This window comes from Lutjanus erythropterus, chromosome 21 (genome assembly GCF_056507025.1).
Source record: "Lutjanus erythropterus isolate fLutEry1 chromosome 21, fLutEry1.hap2, whole genome shotgun sequence".
Classification (NCBI taxonomy): Eukaryota; Metazoa; Chordata; class Actinopteri; order Lutjaniformes; family Lutjanidae; genus Lutjanus; species Lutjanus erythropterus.
Window position 1 is genome coordinate 15,949,094 of NC_139337.1, and position 22,602 is coordinate 15,971,695.

Sequence of the window (22,602 nt, forward strand, 5' to 3'; positions counted from 1 at the left end):
TGGCCCCAGCCCAGTACCCCCTTTTTCACCACATAAGCTCTGGTTCTTGAACTGGTTCTGTTCAAGATTCTTGGAACCAGTAATGTGCTTATCTAGAGAACACACACGACAAAAACAGATAAATTGTCAGTCTGATTTAATAAATTATACATACATTTTTAAGATGTACAATGGTCATTGCATTAATCCATGTCCGTCTTTTTCTTCTTTTTTTTAAGACAAAGTCTGCGTTCAAAGTATTTACACATGTACAATTATCAGGCAGCACTTTACAAAGCAAGGCATGAACGACAATACAGATGTTGAGCTTCAAATCAAACCTCTCACCCTCACCCTCCTGCCTACTCCATTTCTCTGAGGGGATTTCCTCGGTTGTCCCATGATTATAATACATTTCCCCCATCCCACTTGTGATGGGCATGAAAGGGAATTCAAGAAATCGAACGACATCCGTCGAATCCACCAAGATCCACCGGAGATTCAAAAGGATTATGGTCCAAGAGGACTGAGTTGAAAATCAAAAAGGGTGGTGGGGGTGACGTGGAGACAGGATGTACGCAGGGTAACAGGTGCAAAAATGTGGCAACGTGTGACACAAAAATCTACTCTGCGACGGGGTTGGAGGGCGGGACTGAGCTTGCTCTTCCAGCTTTCCGTTCGTAGTTGACAAGCCTCTGCCCAACCAGGTACCTGTAAAGCGATTATCAGAGTATTTATGTCATGATTCTTACTGTCATTGTTATTGATAAAGTTGGTACATTTGTCAGCCTTGTCCTGATGCCAAAGTACACACAATACAGGCAAGTTATACACAAACTGAAACCCATAATTTGCAGTTTCTCCAGAGTGTTGTCAAATTTAAAGTCCAGTTTGTCTGGAACAAGTTTGTATCAGATGTTTTTAACAATAGTTAAACTGACTTGACAATTACTATACTAACCTCTCATCACTGACCATAACAAAAACTATTATCTCACATAAATAATCTACACATTATAAAACAAACATTTTCTACAGATGGGTCTATGCTATAGAGATTCTTACTTGTCGTTCTTGATGTGTTCATAAAGGCGTTTAAACTGTCGGATCTGGAAGGACAGGATGCCGATGAGCGAGACCACCATCAAAAGAAAGGGGTAGATTCTCCTCTGCATTAGAATCTCCATCTCTGGGGTAACTCCTGCAAAAGAAATGCATGTCAGTTACACAGGGTGTCCAAATGTATCAGCAAGTCAAATGTAAGATTTTTAAGTCTGTTTAATGCCATTGTCCAATTAACTTTAAAGAGACCCAAAATCAAAAACACATATTTTTCCTCTGGCCTGTAGTGCTATTTATCCATCTAGATTTTTTTGGTGTGAGTTGCAGAGTTTTGGAGATACTGGCTGGAGAGATGTCTACCTTCTCTCCAATGTAATGGGTTTTTACTTTTTGAGGACCCTGTTATTAATTGGTTCAATCATCCAAGATAACATTGAACATAATATCTTATAAAAGCCTCTGTAATTTGATGTTACATTGCAGCACATTCACAGGATTAATATAACCTTCGCAACTGAGATTTTATGCATAACTTTGCACAGACAAGGTATTTACTATGTATGGTTCTTAGTGTGGCACTCCAGTTTTGGTCTGAAAAATCTTGAACCATGTAGGTGACATTACCAAACCAACAGAGTAAATCAGATACTCAAGTACACAAGTACTCACCTACAGCAGGCACCACCCCTGCAGCGATCACATACGGCACACACAAAGACAGCAGCAGCACTGAGATGACCGGAGCTGCCAGTTTACGGATGATGAACTGGAGATCAATGTTGCGAATTCCATTTGCATAAACCTAAAGACAAAGTTTACAGTTATTATACTGTATAATTAATTACTAATTACAATGTGGAATCCAAGGTTGGCTCAAGCGACATGAGAACTAAAGCCATTAAACTGTTGATTTCTTTAACTAAAGTACAGACTGACCACTCAACTGCCTTGTTGTTTTTATAAACTGCATACAAATAGTCAAACAGAGAATAAACAGCATCATAAGGTCATTAAATGTTTAGCAAAGTGAGTTTATGGGTAATATCCATTCAAACCCACCTGCTCAATAACAGTCTTCAGCCACCACTGAGGGCCCATGAGAGTGATGGCAGCAATGATTTTGGCATGGAGCACTCCAAGAGCCCAGTCCTGTTGATAAGAGAGAGATCAATGGATGAATATGGATACAAGAACAAGGAATTATTATTATTATGTAACAGAAAAACAAATTCCGATTACAACACAACACTTCCACAACACAGAACCATTTTAAAGAAGTCTCCAACACAAGGAGAAAAAGACAGACATACCTGCCAGGGGTAGAAAAGGGGTGTTTGGTCCAGGGGTACCCTGAGTGGAGCCACAATAACCAGTTCAAACAGCAGTCCCAGTAGCAGCGGGATGACTCCAGCAACCAGCAGAGCTACAACCAGCGTCTTCAGAATCTGCACAAATGGAGCAGTGAAAGTATGGTTGTTATTGCCTTTTGATGATACCACATTTCTTCCATCACTGAACTGCTGCAGCGCTGGTGAGGTTAAGAGCTTCAGTAGAAGCTACAAGGTTTGGATATACACTAGCAGGCAGCTCTTAGTAAATTTGGGCATTCAGGTCCAGTTCTGGACAATCTAATGTCTGGGAAAGAGAGCATTTACCAGACCACTGTGCTGTCTAGTTTTGGTGTTTGGCTACAATGGAGCTTCTCACAGAAACCCACCATAAGTGTCCACTCCTGGACTTTGTGCATGATGACGGTGCGTCCCTGGGGCATCCAGGCCAGCAGCACAGTGACACCGCGGATAGACAGCCAGCAGACATACAGGCCACAGGCCGCTGTGTACAGCTCGTGGATTTTGGAGCTTCCAGTCCAGAAGGACATGAGCCAGCGACCGGTGAACACTGAAACACACGTGTGACAAAGCAAACATGACCTCTTTTCAACCGTTTCCAACTTTACAGTGATCCTCAGGCCTGAAATTACTATTTGAGCTAGAACTTCAAAAAGAACCACTTACACAGCATATATATATATATATATATATATATATATATATATATATATATATATATGTACACACACACACACACACACACACACACACACACACACACACATCTGTAGACCCAGCCTTTAATTATGGTTTGGGTGTGGGCCTAGAATGAAGAAAATTGCTGGTTGTGCTTTATTCCACCACATCTCACCTGGTAGGGTTAGACACACCAGACTGGCCACCAGCAGAGTGATGCACATGAAGGCTATGAGCAAAACAATCTAGAAGAAAAAGGAGAAAAATCAATATAATTAAGTAATCAAGCTTTGACTCGAGTCTGATATAGGATTTTTGAGGCAAACCAATACCTATTTTAGAGGGGTGAAAATCACAGATTACTGATAAGGTGGCGGATATGGTGAATTTTCATAAATTACAAGTGGAATATGTTTGACAGTTAGAATAGTGCACAAGCAGATCAAGGTCTTTAACATGAAGGAAGAGGTCTGTAATAATTGGGAGTTGATGTGCAGTAAGTGAAACCTATGACATTTGCATATTTCTAAATTTCTAAATAAGACACACAGGTTCTATTTTATAGCCAGTTATGAATGATAACACATTATCAGAGAGTATGTGCTTGAAAAGCTCAAGGTGCCAATTCCAGCTTTTATCCACTGTGGAATTCAAAGAGGCCTAACTGTTTTAAATACACATGGTGACTGCCCATTAATTGGTACTGTTTGTCGGTAAACTAGGAAAGCATAGACACACCTATTATTTTATACAGTTTGAACACAGGCTGCTTAAGCAGAGGGAACCTAGGAGGGGCCAAGTGAATGGGAAAAAAAGATGAAATTGTGTTTATAAAACCAAGCTACTTCTAATCTAGCATTACAACGGGTTTTGTTTTTTCTTGTACTTTTGTATCAAACAAGTGCAAAAAAATGCATTAAAAAAAAGAAAAATAAGTGGTAGTGGTAAATTCTCTTTCTCACCCTGAATGGGAAGCGAAGGGGTCTGTGGTAAGGTTGGAATCCCACTGGTCCCCCTTGCTGCAGGATGGCCTGATGGGCTGCATGCAGCCCCTCGCCAACAGCTGGTGCAGGGTTATTATTGTTGTTATGGTGACCAGGAGGAGGGTTGTTGTTGTTGTTGTTGTTCACAGGCTGGTTGGCATCATTGTCCTCCTGCTCCCCAAGGAGGTAGGAGTGGAGGTCCCTGTGGAGATAAAGACATGTTTGGTTATTATAGACAAGACAATCTGAGAAAAAGAATGAGGGCCTTAGTGAGAAAATGTGTGTGGTGAAGTCATGAAAACAGATTGAAAAGTGTTAAAAAAAAAAATAAAAAATCTGATTTATTGACTTACAATAAATATCCAGCACTGACTGTCCAGGCCCTGACTAGGCCTTTGAGCCACTGGCGAGTGTGTCCCTGCTCCAACAGAGCTGGCAACACAACCTGAAGTAATAACAGCTCCAGAGACAGCTCACTGACAGGGGCATCACTAAGGACGAAGAGGTGGACAGGGTCAGAAAAGATATTTCAACAGTGAGTGCCAGAGCACAACATGGTAAAACACAACAGTTCTTAAGACTTCTGTTAGTTAGTAGTAATAATAGTTAATTTGACTAAAACAGGCTTTTGAGTATCTGATGTTTTTTGTTTTATCAGTCTTTCATGTTGGCAATGTGGTCAATATTTCCTCTTTTGTCCAAGATGATCTGAAAAGATATTGTGGGTATTTGGCCTGAAGAGGAGTGAGTGTCACACAGCATTTCAGAGAGACAAACCAGCAGCTGAGTGACCTATAATTCTGTTATGTCTGCTGGTTACCTGTAGAGCATGACATTGTATGGGAGGAAGGTGGGCAGCAGCAGTTTAATCAGCCTGATGGGGAGCCACAGCATGAGCAGCACGATGGAGCCGAACACCACCACAGACAGAATGAAGCGCCGCAGGTGTCTGTAGATCGGCAGGTGAATCATCTCCTGCACTGGGTTAAAATCTGGGTCATTGAGGTTTCTCAGAAACCACAGCACTCCTGGCCTCAGCACCTGATAAACAACCAGCAACAGAGGTTAGCAGAAGTTTTTTTTACATTCAGATGTTTTTTTTTTTCACAAGCAAATATGTAATAATTTTTTTGTCTTGGGGATCTGACCTCTCTCAGTAGGAGGATGAAAGACGCAAAGTAGAAGACGTAGACCATTCCCACAAGCCAGTGCAGGAACATGGTGGTACCAGGGGCTGATTTAAAACTCAACTCTCTGTCTTTCAGGGAGGCATCAAACATCTCCTGCAGGATAAGGACAATGAATTGTTATATAAAGATTGCATTTAGACTGATTCACATTCAGTGTTGGTTCTCAGATGATGAATGCACAGTTGGCTAGAGATGAGAAAATGTGCTATGAATAACATTAGCACATGCCATACGCTTGACAGATTAAAATTAACACTCAGTAATCTTCATGAAAGATGAAGGATTCCTATACTGCTGTTCAAGGTCTAGTCCCATTTTGTGCTTTAGTGCTATTGTTTGTATTTTTCTTTTATCATTGGATGGATAATTTTCAATCTCCAATTTCCAAAAAAGTTAGGACACTGTAAAAAGTTAATAAAAACAGAATGCAATGATCTGCAAATACTTGGACCTAGAATCAAATGATACAGTACAAAGACAATATAGCTAATTAATGTTTAAAGTGATAAAATTTGTTTGTGTAAATATAGACTCATTCTGAATTTGATGACTGCAACACAGTTGATTAGGGGGCACGTTTACTTCTGTGATACATCACCTTTTCTTTTAACAACATTCAATAAGCATTTGACAACTGAGGACACTTATGGTTGAAGTTTGATAATGAAATTCTTCCCATTCTTGCTTGATATAGGACTTCAGTTTCTCAATAATCTGGGGTCTCCATATTTTGTGCTTCATAATGCACCACACTTTTTTCAATGGGAGACAGGTCTGAAATAAGCAGGGGCATGGTCTGGATGGCAGCATAAGTTGCTCCAAATCCTTCAGAATTGTGCCTTCATAGATGTGCAAATAACCCATGATGCCATGGGCACTAATACAGCTCCATACATCATAGATGCTGGCTTTTAAAGATAGTGCTAATAACAATCTGGATGTATTATTCTATGAACAATTCCGACCCCAGCAAACCAACTTTTTGTTTTTTAGCCATGGGCATTATATTCAGTATGGGCACTGTTATTTTTGATAAATTTACTGAAGTAATGTGCCTTCTTTTAACAGGCCCATTCTGTCTGACACGATAGAGCAACTGCAGTTTAGAAATTACATGAAGCTGGTGCTAGTAGCCCTGTGCTATTTAGCTATTCACTGTTTTAAAAAGCACTAAAACAAGACTCAAAATAATTACAGCTTAATATGATGTCGGTGGCGACATCTTATTAAATGTGAGTTGAAAATATTCAACTTGAAGGGCTTTGCAGAGTGTTGTCTGTGGAGGACTGGGCAGTGCGGAGGGCCACTGCTGCCAACAGAGCTTTGGAGGAGAGAGTTGGGGCAGAGCAGGAGTTTCTGGAGGAATAAACACCCCGAGTCACGTCAAATTTTGTACTGATCTGATACTTAAAAAACGCACAGAGAAGAGGGGAAAAAGAAGAGACACTGAGGGAAATGGAGTCTTGAGTGCACAGTTCAGTCAGAGGCTGAACTGAATACAAACATATCCCCTCTGTGCCTGTGTGAGGCAAAAATTGTTTCAGTTTCTGTGTGAACACACCAATACTGACCCAAACAAGTACAAAACAGACACAAAAATTACCATTTTTAACAAAAAAGTATTACAAACATTGTAAAACAAGGAGGAGAGCAAAAGAGTCTTACTAAAGAGCAGATGTCAAGCCACCAGCCACAGATGAGTGGAAAAACACCTATTTCCACAACAACCAGCAGAGAGACCTGTGATGGAAGCAAAGGTGTGTCTCAGTAACACTTTACACCATATGTAGTTAAATTAGAAATTTAAAGTTTCTATAAAAAGGTGTTGAATGTGACTCTCATTCAGTTTTGGAAGGAGTATAAAAAATATGATCTTCATAGGTATTAAATTGTTATCTGTCAGCTTTTGTGTATGATTGCCAAAAAAAAATAAAAATAAATAAAACAACTCATATTCAGTATTATGTTCAGGTTGTAAATATCTCGAAGTGAATATTTCCGTCTATATTTCCACCAGGGACGATGCCATATGAGTTACACAAAGCAGAAATGCACTAAGAGGCGTTACCTTGACAACAATGTAGCAGACTCCCAGGAGACGCCGGGAGCGCTGGAACCTGACCAGAGCAGCCAGTCCCTGAGACAGCCATTAAGGATCAACTCTGCTTCCACATTCATACCCGCACAGACCAAACAGAATACATTTCACACATCTCACATCTGTCCTTGTAAGATTGGGAACTAAAGCCAACTGGATTATGTTTGCCTTTAGGCTTTACATTTCAGTGGAGGACAAGGAACTGATGGCATTAACATGGAAGGATACATGACAGAGGATGAGTGTCATGGCCAGCAGTATGTAGCCCACTATGGTTGTGATTAAGCCCTCAAAGTGGGAGGCTTGGACCTGGAGAGAAAGACAAAGATGTAGTCAAGTCATGGTTCAAGTGGCACAATACTGCATAACACTGAGAAGATGAGAACAGTTTCTTACATATTCCTCAAAGCCAAGACCAACAACAGAGAAGTGTCCAATGTGGTAGGGACAAAATGCTGGATAAGGGACAAAAAAGACAAAACATTTATTCCATTGCGGCTAATAAACACAGAAAGTCAAATGCAATCAACCCACACTACTGTTGTAATTACATAACAGATAAGAGTAGATACAAGTCTGCAATATTGGTATGAAAAGAAGGATCAGGATCATATAATTGTACCATTTTCATTTTTTTTGTTGCATTATCAAGGACCACAATGGAAATAAGTTAGGCTATCGTGTGTTAATTCTTGATAATTTTAACTACTGCTGTGTAAAATCATTTGGTACTTTTAAGGGGTGGTTTGGATTATTTGAAGTGGGGTTGTATGAAGTACTTATTGATAGTCAACGTATTAACTACAGTAAATGCTTGTTGACACACCCACAGTTTGGAGAGGCTGAGAGGAGCACCAGCACAGAAGCTAAGCTATGAACTTCTGTGGACAGGGTCAGCCACAAAAGGTACTTTTGACTTTTCTGTCAGACAGCCTTTTTTTGATGGGAGATCACCGTTATGCAAGCCAAATATTTCTATCCATACCAAACGAACTCCACAGGGGAAATCAGTCATTTTACCACGATGAACAAGGAAGCTGCTACTCTGGTGAATCCAAACTGTCCTTTTCAAATCACCAAAGTCACACAATAACACAAACTAACAGACTGATGCAGCTGTTGACCAGCAACTCCCATGTTCTGTGAGGTAGGTTGTGGCTTGGTTGGCTTGGAGAGAGCAATATTTGGCTTATATAACTGCGGATTTCCAGTGAGACAGGTCTGTTTGTCTGATATTGACTGACACTTCATATAATCCAAACTATCCCTTCAATCATCAGTCAGTTCAATTACTTTAATAGTCATTACATTTTAGTACATCTATCATCTACTCACCAAAGACCAGGATGAAGAGTGTGTTCAGAGACACTACCCAAAATACATGCTCCTACAAGACAAAGACACAAGAGACTTACAAACTCGTCATACAAAATATTTGTGGTGTAAAAAAACAATTTAAAAAACTTACCAAAAATACCAGCGAACCATCCAAGCCAAGCATCTAAAAGGGAAATGGAGATATAAGTGTTTCATGTGCACTGGTGTATAAACACAAATACAAAGAAGAGAGTTTTGTAAATGGTCCACTGGAGATGGTGATGTTTGAAAATCAGTAATATGCAGATTTACCCTTTCCCAGGTGAGCTCCTCTGCCGCTCTATCCCACTCCAAAGCATTCCAGTTCATGTCATCTACAGAGAAAAATATTAACTTGAAATGTAACAAAGATAAATACATTAACAACAGTCAGCAACTTTAAATGTACCAATAAACAGCATAAAAGTAATCCCATCTAATACCATATCATTGTCAAAATAAATTCCATATGTATCTTCCCACTGGTAAGATATGACCAAAGTACAAGACAGGACAATACTGCGTTTTTCTGGTCATATGATTTTGGCTTTTAGCAACACAGAAAATAATACTTAAGAAGGCAGTTACTGTTACATTATTAATGCCGTTCTGGGTAAATTTGTCAGGCCTGAATTGCAGAGCCAATCTATTGTGATGGTTTTCCACTGCATTCATTTGGCTGTGGTGACGCCCCACAGCTAGAATAATGTATAATACAATCACAATTCATTATCAGCCCTTTTTGCCTAGACTGCTGCAAAAATCAGACCATTAACCACGGTAAAACAAAACAAATTAGTGTCATATGAGTGCAACGGGTGGCATTTTGACACATCATTGTATCATTCTCAAATTAATTGTTGTGCCTTGGCAAACTGACAAATGAGACCATTGTGGAAACTATTTGTATGCTCTAACGCCAGTGGTACTATTTTTTCTAGTGTTTCTCAGTGTTTTTAGACTGCATTTCCGTAAGCCCTGTTGTTCTCTGTGGTAAAAAGATGTTGTTCCAATGGTCTTGTTTGTTGGAGACAAAAACGTTTTGCAAACACGTTATTCATGAAGTTCTGCTCCATTTCTTAGTGTTTTGTGATGATAAATTTAATTTTATATGATAAGTCATTCCAGCATCTCAAAAAAAATCTCAAAAGGCAGAATAAAATGTGATCTGTGATGGACACATTAGTGTGTGACATTTAAGACAATCACTGTTTGTTTAACCTAATACTGTCTGAAAACTCTTCTGGTTTCAATACTGACCACAATTACAGCTACACCTGCTAAATATCATGGTTAAAATATGTCAACACTAAACTGAACAGTCCCTTATCAAATTCCAACCTTGTGCTCCATTGTTGGGGTCTGCATCTTCAGCTGCTGCTCCCTCCTCTTCTTCCAGCTCTGCGTCATCACCCTGGTCTGGTGGGACATCAGGGGGTTCAGGCTCTGCTTCATTCTGGGCTGGAGGATCAGCAGGGGCTGGCTGGGCTGCAGGAGGCTCATCGGCTGCTCCCTGGCCTGCAGCTTGTGCCTGAGGGTGAAGGGAGAAAATACATGGCTTTAGTGTGGGGGCATGACAGTGTGGGTGATTTTGTGTGTATGTGTGTGATTCAGATCGGATGTACAAGTATGGGTTATGGTAGGATATGGTGTCTACAGGCACAAAAACATGAACATATTCTCAGAAGGCAGAATCATTGAACAGTTCTTTCTTTTGGTGGTCGTCATTTTAATTTTTTTAAAATAAATTAAATTAATTGGCCTCATTGGTGATCAATCAAGCTAAGTACCTCGTTGGCTTGTCCAGCTGCATTTGGTGGTGGTGGCTGGTGTTGTTCTAACCACTGGGGAGCACCACCATGGACTATCTGTTCTCTGAGCCACACCAGGCTGATAAATGCACACAGTGTGCAGGTGACCACGAAGCAGCCCTGTAGACAATCTGCAAGCAGGTTCTCTCTGCAGGAACACAAACATTAACACATAAACACATAACACATAAATAGACTGGTTCTTTAAAAGTCAGCTATAGGGAAATGAAATGGATGAATAAGTAAAACAGAGTAGTTTTCATGTAGTTTTGCATAATTTTTCAAACTACTGCGTGTAGTGCTGGAGAAGAACAGTGTCGACACTCACGTAGAGAGCATGTCCAACGGCAGTGTCAAAAGTGAGCTCACAGAGCCAGTAAACAGACACTTGTAGATGCGACCTAGAACAGAAAAATGAGAAAAATAAATCAGTGTCTAAATACATGTAAAATGTTTCAAAAAATACTGCATATTAACAACTTACATAATGAGTGAGAATTAAACAGATCCAGCTCATGTTTCTTAAAATGAATACTGAGGGGGATTTACACATCTTCACGCAGCACAGAACACGCAGCATGGCCTGTTATGTAGTGATGCTGAAGCTGTAAATCCCTTGATTGTGTTTAATAACATGAGCTAATGCGTAAAGCTTATGTCATGGTGACTTCATATATAACGGTGGTATGTGCTACATGTGTACACCAAAGTGAGACACTTTTCTTGACTCATGCTGGGACAGAACAGTGGATATGGAGTCATACCTAAGGAATCAATATACAGTATAATGAACATCTACTCTCATATCTATGGAACAAACTGATCAACTGATCTCAGATAAAACCTATCGTTCCTCATTGCTTTGATGAATCTGTTTATGAAGAGAGTACATGTTTAAGATAATAAAACTATAAAACTGATATGAGTTGTATGAAAGGTATAATACAGGACGAGATTACTGTGTTTATCTCTGCATTTGTATCTCTGTGTGTATACTACTTACATGCAGTTAGAGGAACCACCCCGAGCCATGCGAAGGCCACCAGCGTGTAATGGAACCAGTAACGGATGGCTGTGCCCACACTGGTCAGCAAGCCGGCACAAATGTCCTGGATGGGCAGACGTGAGGGCATGTCTGGGGAGTAGACTGAAGTGGACGGAGGGAAAGAGTGAACCAGAGACATTTAAATTATCTTTTGTGTGTTACAGAAGTTGATTAATAAATAATTCAACAAAACAACTTTCAATGAATGAATAATAGCATGCAAACAGGACTGATACAAAAGAACCATATGGGCCCATCTGTAAGGATTTTTGTTTAGAAGACTTGAGGCTGTTCAATATATTAAAGTGAACAATCCATCAATGTCACAAGAACTTACTTGGTGTGAAAGCAAATCTGTGCTTGCATAATTCACAGTACTCCTTCCTGCTGTGCTTCAGCCACTGGACCAAACTGTGAAGCAACATTCAGGCTCAAAATTAGTACACAATTCAACAACCTAAAACGTGTGTTGGTTGAGAGGTTTTATGTTTTCATCACATACTTTTTCATGTGTGAATTTGGAGCAAGACACTGGGAACATTGACAATTCAATCAATAACAATGAAGGCCTGCTGCAGAGCATAGAGTAATTAAAACACCCAGTGTGAGTGTGTGTGTGGTCAAATTGGAAATTTCAAAAGTTCTGGTTTGACTAGATTATATTGGTCACTAGTCTGGAAATTTTCACTCACCTAAATTGTATAATAGGGTATTATTTGCACATTGCAGTGGATGAAAAATGTCACTGTTGCACATTCTGGTGAAATATATTCTAAATATGAACGTCCGATCAACGTCTACAAATAGTTGGGGACTTCTTACGGAAAAATGGTCACTGGGTTGGCTTAACAAGACTCAACTACATATTGTCATTAGAAGCAACTTATGTATTACAGATTTAACTTTGTGAGACAAAGGTCTATAATATTGACCCAACATAATCTTTTTCATCAATAGCACAGGGCTATGAGTTATGAAGATGCAGCCTCAGCTGTGATGACCTCTCCAGCACCTCTGGGCACAAAAGACACTGGCTGTGTTTCAGTGATAGTCAAACACTCATTCTCTGATCAACACAAACAAAAATGGGCACATCCAGTATTACTGAGCTTCTTCCTACTCCTTTTCAGACATGTTTTGTTTATTAATATGTTAATCAAAAGCACTTTGTATAGGTTTACTGCCAACTTTGTTAACTTTTTTTCAGGTATTTCTGTTAAATTATTGGTTATTTCTTGGATGTTTTGCCTTCACTTTTATGTTTGAAATTATGTTTGCTGAGTTCAGTTCAATTCATTTCAATTCACGGTTTCCAATTATAACATCTCAGCTGGTTGTAACACAGGAAAGAGTCTGGGATTAACATCTGGGTTATGTAAGACAGGGAGTCATTACACCATCTGATTTCAACACATATGACAACATAAAGAACTGTGTCATGAGACCCACATGGAACAGGCTTATACTTAATTTTCAATTCACTTTACATCATTCAAGGTTCCCACCCCCCACCCCACCCCCAAATGAAGAACTCAATGTGTGATAGCTCAGCAAGATAGTGACAGAGCACATTTAATTCTTTCTAGTGTGTTAATACAATGTGCTCAGTTGAGAAAAGTTGTACTGAGATTAGCCTTATAGTTCCACAACAACTGGGATTTCTGTTTCAAAGTGTCCTTTAACCAGCTAAAAATCGACAAACACATTGTATATATTCTGATAAGCATCTCTGGAGTGCATCATTTGTGAAATAACCTGAAATTCTCTAATTTGCCCAAAGAATTATGAACCTGTGATGCATCACTGACCATGTCACTTTCAATCATGTAATTTAAGCCTTTAATACATAGTGTGCCTGCTACCTGAGTGTTGATGGAGGTTTGTATGTGTTTGGTTTTTATTAATAAGTAACAACAAGAAAAGAAGACAAACATAACTAAGGTTAGCTGCAGCCTCCATACAATCAGCATAACTATATTATCAAGAAACAATAGACTGTTATTTTAAACTTTGAGGGGGGTGAGCCTGAGGTTGAACAATTACCACAGAACAATCCAGACCTGGCCTCTGCTCCTGCCTAGGGATTTCCATGCACCTGACCCTCTTGTAACCAGTGACGCTCTCACACACACAGAGGACACACGGAGAACAAAGCATCATCTCCAAAATACCTGCAGGGGCTGGTATTGTTTTCATCAGGACAATAACACACCTAAGGCCAGTGATCTGGGATACTATGCAAGCTGGATGTGACAGTGGATGAACCTGTTCTGCATCCTTTCAGAATCCTTCAGTTACATTTGCTATCAATCCATCATCAATCCACCACTATAGGAATAAAACAGGGCAAAGGTAATGCACCAAGTTATCCAGTTACCTAACAATATCCCTGAAATATAACAAATCACTATAAGCCTTCTGCATTAATCCTATTATGATGTAAGCATGTAAACACAGATCCTGGTTTCTTTTTTTAGACTGCAAGATTTAAAACAATCTATGTAGAACTGTTTATTTAAGAAACCAAGTATTCTCTTAGCTGGGTTTCTTAATAACATTGTGCTTGCATGCATAGAGCTAGGTTAGAAACAACTATGTTGAAAAACTGGACATAATCAATAATACTGTGTTCTTTTACAAATAAATCATAAATTGTAGTGAATGAATGTAACAACAGTAGGTTGAAAAACAACCCCCCCACAATCAGTTCTATGTATGGCTGGGTGATAAATTTGTATATTGATATTGTGACATGAAACTAGATAGCGTCTTTAATTTTGGATATTGTTATGTATTAAGGCTGCAATACAGTAAAGTGATGTAATTTGTGACTTACCACACTGTGCTAGCTGTTCTATTATTTTCCTTTACTTAGTTATTATATTGATATTACTGATGATAATTCATCAAAAAGCTAATTGTGTAAATATTTTGTGAAAGCATCAGTAGTCATCCTACAAAAATGTTGCAATATCACCCAGCCTACTATAATACCATATTTTTTGTGCTATTTGAAAATTTATGAGTCAAGTCTGACAAGTCCCAACTCATAAATTTAGAGTTTTGAGTCCTAAACTAGTCATAATCCTCGTAAAGGGACAGTGATGGTGCCCTGAGTGGTTGCCACAGCATTTGGTGTCTGTCTATTTATCCTTTGTATCATTGTTTTATTATCCCTTTGATGTATTTAATGTATATGGGGTATTTTTGCTTTGAATTTGTTTTTGTTTGTTGCTGTTCTTCTTGTTGCTATCTCTTCTTTCTTCTGAACTGAACCAATGGAAAGCAAATTCCTTTTACACCTCTACAATTAAAGTCATTCTGATGATTAGACTACATATTTCAAGATATTATATACAAGCCATTAACATCGAACTCCAGCTCTGCGCTGTCTGTATTTCAACAGAATCTTTACTTCTGCATGAAAAGGATTAGGTTAATTTATGAGGGAGGCTACTGTAAATTAGGGTTTTGCAGTGACTAATGCAACAAGTTACAGTGTTCAGCCTTACCCAAATTACTCACAGTAATGTCACTGATCTCTCTGTACACATGTAATGGTTTAGTAAAGGGGGAAAGTTTTTTGAGAAGGATTTTTTAAGGGACAGCTTTCTGGGGAGGGTGGGAAGTCAGGGTAGAAAGGAAGATCACAGTAATGACAGCTGAAGACAAACACACTTACCATTCCTGGTGGATAAATTTGATACTGCCAGTGCATACACAAGGGTGGTACAGGGGTTTGTCTGGGGTCCCCTCAGAGCGGCACACACGACAGATATCCGCTGAAAACACAAACAAACACACACAGTATGATATATGATACCAAGCAAACCAGAAATGTGCAAACCGAGAGTAGGAGGGCTGGAACTCCAGAATTACATGTCTATCTGCATTTTAGGTAGAGAGATAACAGTGAAACTATAACCATAACAGTCATTCGTATACATTCTAAAGTTGTTTCGCTTCTTCTAAATTAAACAATAGTGAAGTTTGACAATTGATCATTTTGCTTGGAGACCCCTTCTAACTCCCTCAAGATCACCTGGTGGTCCTCGAACCTCATGATGAGAACCACTGTGTTAATAGACAGGTGTGTTTTTGATAGAGCAATTTAATGCGGGGGCATACAACCTGTAATCTTAGATACTTAGATAATCAAGATGCAGAATTTCAAGTCAGTTACATGAGAAACTGATTTTTCTTATCTAAATGACCATACATCAGGAGACTGATGACATCACCAGTAACTTCTAGTCCTTTCTACGCTCTTAACATTTTCGCACTTGTGCTCCACGTAAGCTCACACATTGAGCTCTTATACATTTAACAACGTTTAGCAATCATCCCCCATCTTTCTGAATACACCTCACACTACCCTGACAGGCTATCAAGCTATGCTATGCAGCTAAGTTAACCTCTAGCAGGCCAGCTTGGCAGCAGGCTTGGTTCTCGGTGATGCACTTGCGAAGCTAACGCTAGTAAATCCCAGGCTGGGAGCAACAAGCGACGCCTTCAAGCGACTTTTTACCTTCTTCGGCAGTATCCATGTTGTTCCCTAAGCACCAGTCACCGTTTCTTCCACGAGCACCTTGTTCAGCGAACCCATCCACGACACAGACGTTTAGTCGTTTAGCTAGCTACAATAACTAGCTAGCGAACCGAGTATATCCTTACGTTAACTGTCGGATGCATTGACAATCATAAAATGGTTTCCCGACAGACTGAACACCGGCGCTTGCTTTGTTGTGTCTTCTCACATCCAGTCTGTGTTCGCCCCTAAACAACAGGTTTTATTTTTACGGTGTATCTATAATGTAAAACAACACACTTGAAAAACGTTACATCCTCCGTGTTGCTGAAATGACAGTTTAGACAAATGGCTAGCTGAGCTGGCTAACGCATGCGCTAACGTCACTGCTAGCTGCTGTCACAACAGGGTCGTGTTTAGAAAGTAACCCCACAACCTCGAAAGATCTCGCGAGAGTGAGGATTATAACCCAAACCATGAACATTTTTTAACCCTAACAACTGTTCTTTGTACCTAAACCTACCAATCTCTTAGCCACAGCGTTGTCACTTTATAAAACATGATTAGTGTTTCCAAGTTGGACAATTAAGAAAACACACGTACAATTCTCGCGAGAGTTTCACAAAGCAAGGGTTCCCTTCAAGACACGACTGTCACAACAGTTTTTACTTAACTGCAGCGGTTCAGGTTTTACGGCAGGGAAACTTCCATAACAACAGTCATGTGGTTAGCTAGTGAAAGGAAAGCTATAAATTATATATTTAAAGATCAGTTATATTTTATATATAATATAACAAATAAAATGTACATCCATATATTAATTGCAGAAAGTGTTCTTAATTTCTTAGATTTCATTGTTATATAGTTCTAGAAACTAAGTATCAGATAGCCATCCATGATAAACAGCGACATCTGCAGGTGTACCTCGAACAAACTAGTTTTGTAACATTTTACTTGCACCCACACCAAAGTAGAATCTAAAGTTTGAATACTGGGACCCATCTTCATCTTGTGAGGCATTTCTTGGTTTGGGTATTTAACAACACCAACAGCCACCACAACAACAAAACAACAAAGACAGTGTTCTTAAGTCAGTCTTCTTTTTGGAACTTTATGTTTCCCTATTGTTCCCCCGTAATCAATGATTTTCAAAGTGAGGTCCACAAACAAACAGGATTCATTGAGTGGGTTTTAGGGGGTCCACAGCAAAAGGAGCAACAGAAAGTTTCGAAAAGTTGACCATTTTAATTTAGTGATCCTAGTTTGATCATTGACTGACTATAGATTGACTGAAATCAAACTAAGATGACTTAATATTACAATCGACTTTTTATTTATTTACCCATTTTGTTTATTTTATTATCTTCAAACCTAACATTAAAAAACTTCGCTTATTTACTCTTCAGTTTACAATTCTGCACAATGAAAGTAAACTTAAATAGAATTTGTGACATATGTATCTACTTTGTATCACACTTTTCCTTATCTGAAAATTAAACTGTTACTTTTTGCTACTTCATTTTACTTAAGATTAACCACTCTTTTTTCTTTTATCAAGAAGGATAATTTATTTAAACGTCAGCGATTATATGTTATTTTTTGGTGAAATAATGTATGGATAATATTAATCCATTTGTTTCCTCGCTTCCTATGTTTTATCTCGAACACCATATAGATTGTGGTGATACGTATCAGAAAACTGCCTAATCTGTCACTGTATTAAGGAGATATTGAGACATAATTATCTAGTTAGCGATAGGGACAGCTGCAGATCGACAATGAGTCTTGATTCGAAAACGAAAGTAAGCGAGTTAATCATGACATGAACTATAATTTTTATTAAACTTTAATAACACGATACACAATAGTAGCTTGGTGTGAGATTGTACTGTACTACCATCTCGTATAAAAAGCGGCGCCGTGGCTTAGTTGGTTAAAGCGCCTGTCTAGTAAACAGGAGATCCTGGGTTCGAATCCCAGCGGTGCCTTTTGAGAAGGATGTCCGAGGGAGAGTAGACACATAAGGATATGACATAGTTAAACAATTTCTGCGAACTTTGTCCCTGTTTTCTGTGATTGTTTGCGCTCTGAAACATTGTAGAAGTGTTTGGTCAAGTCAGCCAGGGTACAGGAAATAATGTAGCAGACCTGACTGTGAAAAGTCACAGCACACGGTTCCAGAAGACATCATTAATATCCACTGTAGAAATTAATTTAAAATAAGATGCCGTATTTCCTACAAAGCACAAAGCAAAACCTCCGTAATATCTAAATAACTCATTCAGCACAGTTGACCATTTATTTGGTCATAATATTGATTTAGGCCCTGGGAAACTGTGATGACCATTTTAAAAGCATTTTTATACAGTTTTATAGAAGCTCATAATACACTGTAAAATCTAATAAGTTGGGTGTACTCAAAAAATATGCAAACCAATTGCCTCAAAAAAACTAAGTTATGTTGAGATTTTAAAGTAAAAATAAATTGTTTATTTTGAAAGCACAATACTTAAATTAATTTAATTATGACTGCACACCAGTTAGACTAACTTGTGTATTTTAAGTTCACAATAGTTAGACTAACTTGTGTATTTTAAGTTCACAATAGTTAGACTAACTTGTTTATTGTGAGTGCACAAAAGTTACTTGAGTGTGCAAAACTAATATCAACGCTTTAAACACACTGTACTTTTTGCTGACAGCACTGGCCAGATAACTACCTACATAAGGTAATACTGTGAACTGAACACCCTTCACCCCCAACTCCCCACCCAGTTTCTCATCAGATGCACACCAATGTAGTTGCTGACTGTTTTTTTGTTGTTTTGAACTTAAAATGGTGAGTTTGCCAAACGGTGAATAATTTACATAAAGTGTTCAAAGTCCTGAGTTATACATTTTTATCCCTTTTTATCCATTTTTATCTAAAAGTCAAAGATTCAAGTTTATCTTTTAAAAAAAGTGAATTATCTCAACAAAAGATTATAGATCAGCAAAACTTTGTTTAGTTTATTTTAAAACTTAAGAGTTTGAATCAGAAATGAAAAATTTGTAAAAAAAAAAAAAAAAAAAAAAGAAAGAAAAAGGTTTCTCTAATTTATTCATTTATCATTGTTTTTTTTCTTGTTTTTTTTTTTAACACAGAGATTTTCTATTTTTATGCGGTTTATTCTGGGTGAGTTGACTGACAAAATTAGAGACTGTATTCAGGCTGTTCAACAAAACTATGTAAGTTTTTGAACATATGCAAAAGACAGCAATGTTTCAATGCACAATCAAGCTTTCAATTTGAAACATGAAGACTTTTATTTTGAAGGTCATGGCAGGAATTTCATCCCTTGACATTGATCGCACCATGACCGACTTGTTGGCTGCAACTTTTTGAGCCCTGCAGAAGACATATTGTATCTACTATCGTCAAAAAAACGGAAAATAAGACGGTATGTTTCCGATGCAACATGATTTTAAAAGCATTGTGTGTGAGGTTCGGGGGAGATACCAGAAAACGTTAAAGCTATTTGTGAAAAAAGCTTTGTCATTGTGTTGCGCGATTGCATTTAAAATCGTTTTAAGTGTTAGGGGCTGCACACGACAGAGGAATGCACTTTTAGGTTCTCCCTGATAACCACTCTTTCCAGCTGACTTTCTGTCTGTCTGTCGGCAGATGGCGAATGAAGCCAGGCCGTGCCCCTGTGATATTGGTGATCGGATGGACTACGGGGGCCTCGGCCAGGACGTCCAGATTGAACACACCAAAGCTTATGTCGTGAAACCAACCACTGCTTCTGACAAGGCCATCGTTGTCATACAGGACATCTATGGTTGGCAGCTCCCCAACACCAGATACATGGCTGATATGCTGGCTACTAATGGATACATGTGAGGAAAAAATCTCTGTTGAACATAACAGTAACACTGAATAGTAGTGGACTATATCTGTGCTTATGTTTGACGTGTAATAATGATTTCTTCTGCTCTGTGCAGTGCTGTTGTACCAGACTTCTACGTTGGAAAGGAGCCGTGGAGTCCATCAGAGCAAGACTGGTCCAAATTTGACGAGTGGCTACAAGACAAAAAGCCAACGAACATTAACAAGTGACTAAAAACCTCTTTTTAGCTGAATTTAAAAGGTTGTATTCAGCTGTCAGATGTCCTTCATTTCAAAGGGTTCACCAGTTCACCCCAAAATCAATAATATTCATATTCATATTTTCCTCTTACCTGTTGTGCTTTGCAGAAATCATGACCCAGTCCACAGAGCTTATTGTCAGTATGTTTCATGAAGGAACTATTTTCTTTCTACCATTTGCCTACCATGTCACTGTGCAGAAGGAAGTGTGCATCTAGATTTAGACTTCCTTCTGCACAGTGATTGTGTAGAAATACATGAAAACGCTCACAAGGTCAGAGGATTTTCTAGATGAATAAGAAGCATGGCAGATAAGTGTTTGTTTGTTTTTGAGGAAAACTCTCCCTTTAAGGTTAGGCTGTGGGTGATTATTGATATGATCTTGTGTTTTGAAAGGTTTGCTGATAACTTGAATTTATTGGTTTTCTTTTGCATAAGACATTTTGTTCATGATCTGTCCTTCCTCAGAGAGGTGGATGCAGTGCTGAGGTTCCTGAAGCAGCAGTGTGGGGCCAAACACATTGGAGCAGTGGGCTTCTGCTGGGGAGGGGTCGCCACACACTACCTTGCCCTGCAATATCATCCAGAGATCAAAGCCGGAGTATCAGTCTATGGTATGTCATGGTTGTGCCTGTCTCTCCACGATTACAGTATTACAAATCAGCAATCCATGTTCAATAAATATGTTGCTTTGAAACTGTAATTTGGTGCAAAAAGATGCATCACAAATGTGCAAACTTTGTCTGTACAGTGGTACACGTAAGTTTAATCATGTTGCACAGAGTATTATCATGGTGAGAAAAAGAAAAAACACTACTTATATGCATACAGTGGTTTTATGATGGTTTTATCTGATCCTGTGCAGGGATTGTCCGTGACAGAGAGGACAGGTATGACCTTAAGAGTCCAACGCTGTTCATCTTTGCAGAAAATGACTGGGTTATCCCCTTGGAACAGGCTAGTACACAACAGCTCTTTGGCTTTCATAAATGTATCCTGGTACCCGAGCACTAAATGATGTCCTTCAGCAAAATCCATATACCTCTTATGTCTTAAAATACACAAGCAATTAAACATTTTTAGTCGTCATAAAAGCTGAAATGGCACAGGGAACTTCTCTGGTACAGAACCTGAGTTTAAACTGCCATAATCCCCACTGACAACTTGTGCGTACGTCCATTTGCTCCTCAGGTGAGTGTGCTTGAAGCGAAGCTTAAGGAGAAATGCACAGTGGAATATCAGGTGAAGATCTTTCCTGGTCAAACACATGGGTTCGTCCATCGCAAGAGAGAGGACATCAACCCTGCAGACAGACCGTACATCCAGGAGGCCAGGACAGATCTGCTCAACTGGCTCAACAAGTACATGTAAATAAGAACAGGCGGCTCATTACAGTAAGAGAGTCCATTATATATAATGCTGGAGCCGTAAACGGTACTTTTAACACAACAGAAAGGATGAAAAACCTAAAAAGGTCAAATGTAAAATGTAGGGGCACTATTTCCAGTGAGCTGAGGTCTGTGACTTGTTAGTCATAATTTTAGTTTGATTGGTGACGTTTCAGTTTTCCAAATGTTTCTTGTAGAGCTGTGACAATTAATCAGTTAACAGGTTGGATGCGAAATATTAAATTGATCTCCAACAATTCTAATAATTGATTAATCATTTTGAGTCTTTTCTGGTTTCTTCAGTCTAGCAATTCCTGTGAAAGGGCATCTGGCACAGCCGTCCATCTAGACTCAAGTATTACCGTCTAATTTTTTTTTGAGTCATTGTCAGTGTGACATCACAAAACATAACCCAAGAAATCATATGCTAATCATGACAAAATTTCATACAAAGTTCTAATAGGATAAAATGATGAGGCGATTTTACATCTAAAGGTCCACGGTCAACCTCACAGTGACATCACAATGTTCTATCAGTTCTCTGTAAAAATAGTCTCTAAGCAGACAGCTTGTTTCTCACTAAAAATTATTCAGTGGAATCATAAATGTCTAGGTAGTGTTAAAAAAATCCCTAAATAGTTAATGCATTTTTATAAAATTCCTTCAAAGTCGTCACTACATGTACAGAAATGGATGTAAACTGGAAATCTGACTGATCTGCTGATTATTTTTACAATGTTTTGTATTGCTATCAACAATTGTGAAAATTGTTCATCACAATTTCCCAGGGCCCCAAGTGACCTTTGAAATCGCTGCTTTTGTCTGACTAACAGTCCAAAACCCAAAGACTCTTCATTTATGTTCATAAATGACAAAGAAAAGCAGCAAATCCTCACATGCAAGAAGCTGAAACCAGCAGATGTGACATTTGGCTTGAAAAATTACTGAAAATGATCATAACAGGTATCCACTAATTTTCTTTTGATCGTCATTCATTGCAGCTCCA

The 22,602-nt window shown here is 38.8% G+C and overlaps 2 protein-coding genes and 1 non-coding gene across 3 annotated transcripts; 2 read left to right on the top strand and 1 right to left on the bottom strand.

Annotated features, from left to right (window-relative positions):
- Positions 1-119: 119 nt before the first annotated feature.
- Positions 120-16,473, bottom strand: LOC146307461 (E3 ubiquitin-protein ligase MARCHF6-like). The gene is made up of 25 exons (XM_084710317.1): positions 16,080-16,473; positions 15,234-15,333; positions 11,889-11,962; positions 11,510-11,653; positions 10,835-10,907; positions 10,486-10,654; positions 10,037-10,226; positions 8,969-9,030; positions 8,808-8,840; positions 8,675-8,726; positions 7,736-7,794; positions 7,568-7,648; positions 7,310-7,378; positions 6,907-6,981; positions 5,200-5,334; positions 4,872-5,092; positions 4,405-4,542; positions 4,031-4,253; positions 3,244-3,313; positions 2,759-2,940; positions 2,352-2,486; positions 2,101-2,190; positions 1,711-1,843; positions 1,045-1,180; positions 120-690 (listed from the first exon to the last, which is right to left on the bottom strand). The coding sequence occupies exons 1-25, from the start codon at positions 16,096-16,098 to the stop codon at positions 603-605; spliced, it is 2,751 nt and encodes a 916-aa protein (XP_084566443.1). The 5' UTR covers positions 16,099-16,473; the 3' UTR covers positions 120-602.
- A 1,520-nt stretch (positions 16,474-17,993) lies between these two features.
- Positions 17,994-18,067, top strand: trnat-agu (transfer RNA threonine (anticodon AGU)). Its single transcript has one exon. It is a non-coding gene; the product is annotated as a tRNA-Thr (tRNA).
- A 1,295-nt stretch (positions 18,068-19,362) lies between these two features.
- On the top strand, positions 19,363-21,715 carry cmbl (carboxymethylenebutenolidase homolog (Pseudomonas)). Its single transcript, XM_084747410.1, has 6 exons — positions 19,363-19,519; positions 19,744-19,958; positions 20,064-20,174; positions 20,677-20,822; positions 21,074-21,165; positions 21,400-21,715. The coding sequence occupies exons 2-6, from the start codon at positions 19,744-19,746 to the stop codon at positions 21,577-21,579; spliced, it is 744 nt and encodes a 247-aa protein (XP_084603536.1). The 5' UTR covers positions 19,363-19,519; the 3' UTR covers positions 21,580-21,715.
- The last annotated feature ends 887 nt before the right edge of the window (positions 21,716-22,602 follow it).

Coding starts and splice junctions, on each gene's coding strand:
- LOC146307461 (XM_084710317.1), bottom strand. Junction 7,649..7,735: donor GTCTTGGCTTTGAGGAATAT/GTAAGAAACTGT, acceptor CTTTCTCTCCAG/GTCCAAGCCTCCCACTTTGA. Junction 2,941..3,243: donor GGTGTGTCTAACCCTACCAG/GTGAGATGTGGT, acceptor CGTGTGTTTCAG/TGTTCACCGGTCGCTGGCTC.
- cmbl (XM_084747410.1), top strand. CDS start 19,744: ATGGCGAATGAAGCCAGGCCGTGCCCCTGTGATATTGGTGATCGGATG. Junction 20,175..20,676: donor AAGCCAACGAACATTAACAA/GTGACTAAAAAC, acceptor GTCCTTCCTCAG/AGAGGTGGATGCAGTGCTGA. Junction 20,823..21,073: donor AGCCGGAGTATCAGTCTATG/GTATGTCATGGT, acceptor GATCCTGTGCAG/GGATTGTCCGTGACAGAGAG.